The sequence below is a fragment of the Priapulus caudatus genome, unplaced genomic scaffold (assembly GCF_000485595.1).
Source record: "Priapulus caudatus unplaced genomic scaffold, Priapulus_caudatus-5.0.1 Scaffold1110, whole genome shotgun sequence".
Classification (NCBI taxonomy): domain Eukaryota; kingdom Metazoa; phylum Priapulida; class Priapulimorpha; order Priapulimorphida; family Priapulidae; genus Priapulus; species Priapulus caudatus.
Window position 1 is genome coordinate 90178 of NW_014578171.1, and position 9294 is coordinate 99471.

Sequence of the window (9294 nt, forward strand, 5' to 3'; positions counted from 1 at the left end):
TGATAAATATCTCATTAATAATAATAAATAAAAATAATGTTGTAAATATGTTGCTTTAAATTTATTTTTAATTTTAATTCCTGCATTAATTTTGTCGTTGTGCAAATAAGTCAGTGAAGGTCAAGTTACGGGACCTTTTTTCGTTTCTGCAGACTATAGGGCGGGCGTGATGTGTGAAACGGTGATAGACGATTTGTGGCAAAAAACAACTGCTTCACATTAATGCTGAGTGTCTGGACGGGATTGAAAGTTTCTCTGTGTTCTGTCGCATTCAACTTCCACCGCGTCCCAACTGTGATAAACTCGTGAGTTTAATTAAAAAAAAAAAAAAAAAAAAAAAAAAAATAAAAAAAATTAGCAATTAATATATGTTGTAAATAATTTAAGTATGAATAATATTAAACATAATTTTTTATACTCATAGTGATATAGATATATAATATATAATATATATATATATATATATTAAATATTATTTGTATAATATTTAATAGACGGAAGGAACCCCCTCCAACTATAATGACTAACAGAACCAATGATTTATTTTTCACCAAGGGTGTCATCATACCCTTGTACCAGCGCGACGTTATAGTTTTTCGTGCAAACACTTTTTGGGTTTATGGGTGTTGAGCGTAGCTAATTAAATAAATTAATTGCCACTTAACCTGTGCCACATCAATGTCTCTGCTTCGTCTATTAGCCGTCAATGCGAACTACGCGCTTGTCACCTTCCATATGATCAGTCTTAAGACTGCGAGCGCGCGCGCTGGAATATCCATCCTCAGCACCCACCCAGCTCACCATCCGCTCTGATGGTGGAAGTTCACGCCCTCATTCACAAAAGGAACCTACCTCAGCCATGTTCACGCGTACCCGTAAGTAATGTGCTTTAGCAATTACTTAATCCTTGACGGCCCAGATTGTATAGTAGCAATGTTTAATGTTGCCGTATGTCAATGTAATGTTAGTAATCACACTCATCTTAATCCTGACCTCAGTGTTATATATACCAATGTTTAATGTGGCCGTTATGTAACTGTTACTGTAGTAAGTCAAACTCACTTAATCCTGACCTCAGTGTCTTATATATACCAATGTTTAAGTGCCGTATGTAATGTACTGATTAAAGAATAAAAATAAAAGAAAAAAAAAAATATAAAAAAATTAAAAAAAAGAAATAAAATCATAATTAAAAATTAAAAAATCACGACTTAATGCCTGACCTCAGTATATATATATACTCCATGTTGTAATGTGCCGTACAAGTAATGTACTGTTAGTAATCAACTCACTTAAATCCTACCTCAGTTAGTTTAACTGTACTTTAAACTGTACCTTAATCCTGTACCTCAGTATTAACCATGGTTATGTTCAGTGTACCGTGAGTATGTGATATACGCATCATTAGCCTTACCCCAGTGTTATTATCATACAATGTTTCCAGGTTGCCGGAGTAATGTTGTATATCAATCATTAACCTTACCCCAAGTGTTATATACTACCAATGGTTCAGTGTACGGGAGTAATGTTGGTATATCCCATCATTACCCTTACCCCAGCTGTTATATATACAAGGTTCAGTGGGTGCCTTAAGTAACTTATCGTAGCATAATCCTGACCCCTGCTTGCGTCTTCCTCTGCATCGAACGCGGTAGCAGACTAGCAGTATGACTTTAGATCTTCCTTCCCTCACCGTACTGATCGTAGTCAGGTAGAAACAGCCTCATGGGGATGGGTCCGATATCATTGAGGGTTAGGTAGTAGTGCGTTACGGTTCAGAGTTTGGAGTTACCGACACTTCCTTATACGAGACGATCAAAATGATATTCTTTATTTCTTCACTGTTACTGTTACTGTGAACAGTCTGGTGGGGAAGGCGTTAGGGCATAGAGTACAGCTTCTTTATTAATACATCAGTAATAACTCTTCTGTTCCCTTTCTCCATTGTTACTGTTATATGACTGGTACCAGCCTGGTGGGGAAGGGTTAGGGTTAGAGGTACCAGCTCTTATATTGAGACATCAGTACATAACTCTCTTTCCCTCTTTCTCATTGTACTGTTCTTATACGACTGGGTAACAGTCTGGTGGGGAAGGGTTACGGGTTAGAGGTACCAGCTCTTTATGAGACATGCAAGTAATAACCTTCTTCTCCCTCTTCTCACTGTGTACTGTTATAGACTGGGTAACAGTCTGGTGGGGAAGGGTTAGGGTTAGATGGTACCAGCTTCTTTATTGAGACCAGTCACGCTAATAACTCTCTTCTTCGCCTCTCTTCACTGTTACTGTTTATAGACTGGGTTAACACAGTCCTGGCGTGGGAAGGGTTAGGGTAGCAGTACCAGCTTCTTTATTTGAAGACACAGTAATAATCTCTTCTTTTCTTGCCTCTCATTGTTACTGTTTATAGACTTGGGTAAACGTCTGGTGGGGAAGGGTTAGGGTTAGACAGTAGCAACTTCTTTATTGAGACATCAGTAATAACTCTTCTTTCCTCTTCTGCCACTGTTTACTGTTATAGACTGGTAACAGTTCTGGTGGGAAGGGTTAGGTTAGAGAGTACCGTCTTTATTGAGAACCATCAGTAATAACTCTTCTTCCCTCTTCTCCCTTTACTGCTGTAGACTGGGTAATCAGTCTGGTGGGGAAGGGTATAGGGTTTAGAGTACAGCTTCTTTTATGAGGACACTCAGTATAACTCTTCTTTCCCTCTTTCTCACTGTTAGCTTGTTATAGACTGGGTAACAGTCTGGTGGGGAAGGGTTAGGGTTAGAGGTACCAGTTCTTTATTGAGAACATCAGTGAATAACTCTTCTTTCCCTCTTCTCCCTGATTACTGCTGTGACTGGTAAAGCAGTCTGGTGGCGGAAGGGGAGATTCGCGGATGTCCGGCGCAGGCCTGCTCGCGACCTTCTGGTACGACCAGGAACCTCTGACCCTTGACCTCGCGAAAGCGCGCCCACGTGTCTGCTCGCAAGATGGACAGGGCACCAACCTGGCGTTCCACGTGGAGCGGCGCCGGCGGGGCTAGTATCGGTGCTTATGGAACCGGCGACGTCGGTGGTAGAGGCGCTGGCTACGGGCGGCAGACGTCGGGCTCCCCGAGTTGTGAGTTCATGTTATTTCACGCCGCTGCTATTCAAACTATAATCTATCTCTGAATCCAAGGATATATATATATATATATATATATATATATATATATATATATATATATGTGTATATATGTATATATGTATATATAGTTCATTGTGATTATTTACTTCTGATGTATATATATATATTTATTTATTTATTTATTTGTTTATTTGTTTGTGTTATTATCATTTATTTATACAATATAAATATAAGAAGGGGAACAGTTATTTACAGGACGTGGGATTGTCCCACTTTAATTATCTGAGAACCCGGGGTAAATACTAAAAATTAAAAACTAAAGTAGATTTTTCGTGATTAGAGAATCAAAGTCAATCGAGAGCATCAGCCGGTTAATTTAACCAGCGACCAATATAATCTCGTGAATCACTCATCATTCTACGATTGTCTATCGCGGGTGACTATAGTGCGCATGCGTGCAAGTATTATTATCTTCTCTCGTTATCGAGTGCGTGGATCGCTCTATTATTTCTACGATCGCGTCATTATTTATTCGCTTCTCTCTGTATCTAACGCGTGGATCACCCATCATTGTACGATCGCGTCATTATTTATTCGCTTCTCTCTGTATCTAACGCGTGGATCACGCTCGTATTTCTATGATTTGATGATTAATTATTCGCTTCGTTGCGTCACCTAGTGCGTGGATCACGCTGGGGAACCTGTACGATGTGCAGCAGAAGGACTCTGTCTTTCAGCAAGGATTCTACGGTCAGCTGGCTCGCGTTAACGTCTGGCACAGGTCTCTCGACGCAGACACGGAGATACCGGCCCAGGTGCGTCTACTACTACTGCTCTCTACCAACCCCAGCGCGTTGTGTCGTCCGTGCCATCCGATTACCTGTCTTTGATTTCGTATAAATCTCACTGACTAGTCGATAGGCTACATTGCGTACGATTGAACTCGATAATAAACTTGATTACGCAGCATGCATGTACAAACACAGGACTTGTGAAGCGCTTACACTTCACCAGTACTTGCACTCGACGTGCGAGTGTCTTCACCAGTACTTGCACTCGATGTGCGAGTGTCTTCACCAGTACTTGCACTCGATGTGCGAGTGTCTTCACCAGTACTTGCACTCGACGTGCGAGTGTCTTCACCAGTTCTTAGTCCAGAAGAATTCTAGGAGGGAATTCCCACCGCGTCTTGCCGTCCGTGCGGTTCGCTTACTTGTCCTTGATTTTATTACATTACCTACGTTCATGCGTGCGTGGTGTGTTCTGGGAAGGTGACCGCCATTATACCCATGTAAGGTATCTACATTTCTCTGCCCCTTCCCCTGCTAGCTACATCCTTGTTAGTTCTACCGGTGTAGCCCCCTCGCTCCCGCTACAGGAATGAGAGCGAAGGGGAAACACCGGTGAAGCTACAGCCTTGTAGTCACGCGAGGCTAAATGTAATGAGATCCGGTCGCATTCCCACAGGCACTATCTGGGAAGGTAACCGCCATTGACCATGTAATGTAATGTATCTACATTTTTCTGGGGGAGGGAGGGGGCTACTGCCCTCTTGCCCCCCAACCAACCCACACCACACTTACACACACAAGCTACAGCCTTGTAGTCACGCGAGGCTGAATGTAATAAGATCCGGTCGCATTCCCGCAGGCACTATCTGGGAAGGTAACCGCCATTGACCATGTATAATGTATCTACATTTCTCTGGGGAGGGGGTGCTACTGCCCTCTTGCCCCCCAACCAACCCACCCCACACTTACACACACTAGCTACAATGTTATAGTCACGCGAGGGTGTATGTAACGTGCTGGTATCCCGTCGCATCCCCACAGGCGTCCGGCTGTAAGACCTCACCGGTCATCTACGGTGGTCTGGCCGTCCGCTAGCTGGTCTATACCAGCCCCAGCTACCAACCCACCCCACACTTACACACACTAGCCTCAGTGTTATAGTCACGCGAAGGTGTATGTAACGTGCTGGTATCCCGTCGCATTCTATATAATTTTATATATTGAATGGACTATCCCCACAGGCGTCCGGCTGTAAGACGTCACCGCGGTCATCTACGATGGTCTGGCGGTGCGCTGGTCTATACCAGCCCCAGCTACCAACCCACCCAACATTTACACACACTAGCTACAGTGTTATAGTCACGCGAGGTTGTATGTAACGTGCTGGTATTCCGTCGCATTCTATATAATTCTCATATATTGACTGGACTATTCCTGCAGGCGTCCGGCTGTAAGACGGCACCGGTCATCTACGATGGTCTGGCGGTGCGCTGGTCGGGTTACGATGACGTGTACGGTAAGGTGGATGTCGTGCACAACAGCGAGTGTGGGGAGGTCGTCTGTCCGCCAGGATACGGAGGCATCAACTGCAGCGTCGCGCTAACAGGTGCCGTATGCCGCTACACTAGTTCGTAATAGTCTCGTTGGCTTTTATCGTGCCGTCGGTGTGTGCATTTCACTACGTATACACGTCTCGATTGATTATGCAACCATGCAATTACCAATGTTTATGATAAGGTTGATGTGATGTGATGTTATGTGATATGATATGATATGATTGTCCTTAGGAATCTGTAGACAGTAGTATTAGTTAGTGGGGCTTGGAACCTAGGTTTTGCTTGTTAGGGTTACTCTCACTATACTCTATCATGAATTGGCCATCATCATCGGTGGTTACCATGGGTTGTTGATCGTTAAAACCTGGAATCCGTTGTCAGAAAACAATTAGTCCAAACAGTCTTTTTCTCTTAGACCAGACCTTTATACCGCGCATGAGAAACTTGTAACTCGTGTACCATATTTCTGTCAATGGCCTATGAGAAAAATTTAATGTTAAGACAAATTTTAAGACTGTTTGTTTCTAACAATGAGCCCCTTCAGTTGCTCTCTATACGCTGACTTTAGTAAAAAAAACTAATTTTCCCGTCTTCCCACAGACAAGATCCCACCCCAGGCAGACTTCTGTCCGGCAGACATCCGGGTCGTGACCCCGCACAGGCAGACCGTCGTCGACTGGGCAGAGCCGCGATTCTTCGACGACCGAGAGATCGTGCGGCAGAACCAGACGTACCGTCCGCGCGACCTCTTCACGTGGGGCGACTACCTCGTCACGTACGCAGTGTTCGACGCTGCCGGAAACGTCGGCACATGCAGCTTCCGTCTATACGTGCTGCGTGAGTGCCTCGTCGCCCATGGCAACCCCAGTGTTCGACGCTGCCGGAAACGTCGGCACATGCAGCTTCCGTCTATACGTGCTGCGTGAGTGCCTCGTCGCCCATGGCAACCCCCCCCCCCCGCGCGGGGGTAGCTCTACCTGTGGTGTGGTTGCTTCCTGCTACGGGAGGTCCTGTCCCCTGTAGAAGGAGCGATAGAAATACATGGGTAGAGCAACCTAAGCGCGTGGGTGGCTACCATATGTTGGCAGAGTTTGACCCTAATAGTCAGCTACATCATAATTAAATCGTATGATTCATTGAATGAATAATAATATGAAGAAGAAATGGTTATGACGTCACAAGGATGTCACGATCTTTGTTCGTGAAATGTTGTGAGAAGGTTATCACATTCTGCTAGACTTATGGTAGTCGTAGATATTTACGAAGCATTTGAAAACCATTGAGTCTTTAATGAGTGGCCTGTACGTACTACAAAGCATCAGTACAATGTCAGATTAATTGCTGTTGAGTTTTCTGCCTAACAATAGAACGCAACTTGGGTTACTTACAATGTACGCTTGCAATACAGCATTGCAGTATAATATTGTAGTACAGTATTGTAGTACAGTATTGTAGTACAGTAGTGTATACAGTACAGTACTATATCAGCCACCGTGAGTGACGATCATGGGATGTATTTACTTCTGCAGGAGAGGACTGCAAGCAGCCTGAGGTACCTGCGAGCGTAGTGGAGCAGTGTGAGGAGTGGGGGCCGGAGGGACAGTACCGCTACTGCACGGTGGCGTGTGCAGACGACAGCCAGCGATTCTCGCAGCCGATGCCGGGATTCTACAGCTGTGGGTCGGACGCGACGTGGCGACCTAACCGCGGCGTAGCCAGCAAGCTGTCCTACCTACCCTGCACAGGTATGCACGATATATGCGTTCAAGTTATTATTTGTTATATTATTATTATATTTTGATATGCTATCAGTTTCTTAATATCATTGTAATAAAAGTTGTAACTCGGTGGCGTACATTGGTTACATTAATAATTAATATCATCCCTTAATACCTCATTAGCTCTAGTATCATTAGCTCTTGATTACATTATTGTTTCCTGCGTGGTTACACGTGTGTGCGTCGTGTCTTCCCACGTTTAGACACGCGCTCGCCGGACGCGCGCGTCGTCCTGCGCATGAACTACCACACGGAGAACCCGTGCAGCAAGGACACGCGCGCCAGTCTACAGGTGTCTCTAATGACCGGCATGCACCTCATGAACGCGGCGACGCCCATGTGCGCCGACCCCAACTGTGACTCGCTCAACGTCACCGTGGACTGTGTGGAGTCCGGCAGCGGTGGCATGTACGTGTCACGCGCCAGCTTCGTCACGCCGAGGTAGGTGACACGTGTGACATCATGACACGCCGTGCTGTGCCCTTAAGGGATCATTGTTATTACTGTCTGATCATCGTTACTCATCGTTAGTCATCGTTATTATTGCACCTTATCATGCCCTGCTGATTCGACTACGTAGAAATGTTGCGAGCCGACTCGGGAGATGCTTTCCCGATATATGTGTTCGCAATATTTACGTGAGCGTCTTCTATAGAAACTGATCGTTTTATCACAGAAGCTGTTCTGTTTGTAGTTGAGTCATCGAGTGATTTAGATTAGATTAAATTAGATTAGATTTTGAAATTTATTTACGCTTTCAAATATTACATAGTTACATATATGTCTCAACGATTTTTAAATAAATGCAGCGAGGGAGAGCGAGTTGACTGTGTAGTCTTCAAGTCAGCCACGCCGCAATATAAAGTTATTTACTGAAAGTTAATCCATGAATGGCAATACGATTGAGAATTACAAAACTATATATGAGCGATGTATAAAAATAAATAAACTACATGCAAATAAACCTGAGTCTACCTGAACCTGATGTCAGCAATATAAATAATCATACGCAGGTCCCAAATATATAGACAATAACGGGAAAAATGCGTAGGTGGTGTGATTTTCGTGGTTCATCCACATGTATGTGACGAGCATTTTCCCGCAGACATGCATGGTTCATCCACATGTATGTGACGAGCATTTTCCCGCAGACATGCTTGTATTGTATTGTTTGTATTGTATTGTATTGTATTGTATTGTATTGTATTGTATTGTATTGCACTGTCTGTATTGTGAGTATATATAAGTGGCGTGTGTGATTTCTGCAGTGAGTCGCTAGGTGGAGTGCTGGAAGCTGTACAGAACAGCGTGATGAACAACGATGCGCTGGCCATACAACACAACGTAGACCGCGTGAGCAAGGATCTCTCCTCCTTCTCCCTCCTCCCGGAGCCATACTGCACTGCAGGCAGCACCTTCCTTCACGACACCTGCGGTAAGAGGGCAGGAGGCGAGGAAAAATCATTTTCGGGATGCGGGATTGGATGATTTTAATTGTCCAGGAATTGGCGAAATACCCGATGTATTTTTTTTAAAGTTGAAGTGAAATACCAATGAAACTTGCATGCATTGAAGAATGTTGTCTCACATAGATGAACCCTAACCCTAATCCTAATCCTAACCCCTGACCCTAATCCTAACCCCTAACCCTGACCCTGACCCTAATCCTAACCTTTGACCCTGACCCTAACCATAACCCCAACCCCTGTCCTTAACCCTGACCATAACCCCTAACTACCCCACTAATCCTAGCCCCTGACCCTGACCCTAATCCTAACCCCTGACCCTGACCCTGGTCCTAGCCCTGACCCCAACCCCTATCCTTGACCCTGACCATAATCCCTAACTACCACCCTAAACCTAACCCCTAACCCTAATCCTAACCCCTGACCCTAACCCTAATCCTAACCCTGACCCTGACCCTGACCCTAACCCCAACCCCTGTCCTTAACCCTGACCATAACCCCCTAACTACCCCCCTAATCCTAACCCCTGACCCTGACCCTGGTCCTAACCCTCACCCTAACCCCTGTCCTTGACACTGACCATAACC

At 44.7% G+C, this 9294-nt stretch overlaps 2 protein-coding genes across 2 annotated transcripts in view; both read left to right on the top strand.

Moving 5' to 3' along the window:
- The window catches only part of LOC106815425, a gene marked incomplete in the record, with an annotated part of 50637 nt that extends 50467 nt beyond the window's left edge, over window positions 1-170 (top strand). Inside the window, 1 exon segment of the mRNA XM_014819884.1 lies at window positions 153-170. Within this exon segment, the coding sequence (XP_014675370.1) occupies window positions 153-170 (18 nt within the window).
- A 2713-nt stretch (window positions 171-2883) lies between these two features.
- LOC106815427 lies at window positions 2884-8796 on the top strand. The gene is made up of 7 exons (XM_014819885.1): window positions 2884-3029; window positions 3796-3931; window positions 5348-5513; window positions 6064-6300; window positions 6993-7208; window positions 7445-7682; window positions 8510-8796. The coding sequence occupies exons 1-7, from the start codon at window positions 2884-2886 to the stop codon at window positions 8727-8729; spliced, it is 1359 nt and encodes a 452-aa protein (XP_014675371.1). The 3' UTR covers window positions 8730-8796.
- The last annotated feature ends 498 nt before the right edge of the window (window positions 8797-9294 follow it).

Bases quoted from the DNA above. Each gene is read 5' to 3' on its own strand.
- LOC106815427 (XM_014819885.1), top strand. From the start codon at position 2,884: ATGTCCGGCGCAGGCCTGCTCGCGACCTTCTGGTACGACCAGGAACCT. The intron at 3,030-3,795 runs GTATCGGTGCTT...TGCGTCACCTAG, and splicing joins GAGCGGCGCCGGCGGGGCTA to TGCGTGGATCACGCTGGGGA. The intron at 6,301-6,992 runs GTGAGTGCCTCG...TTACTTCTGCAG, and splicing joins CTTCCGTCTATACGTGCTGC to GAGAGGACTGCAAGCAGCCT.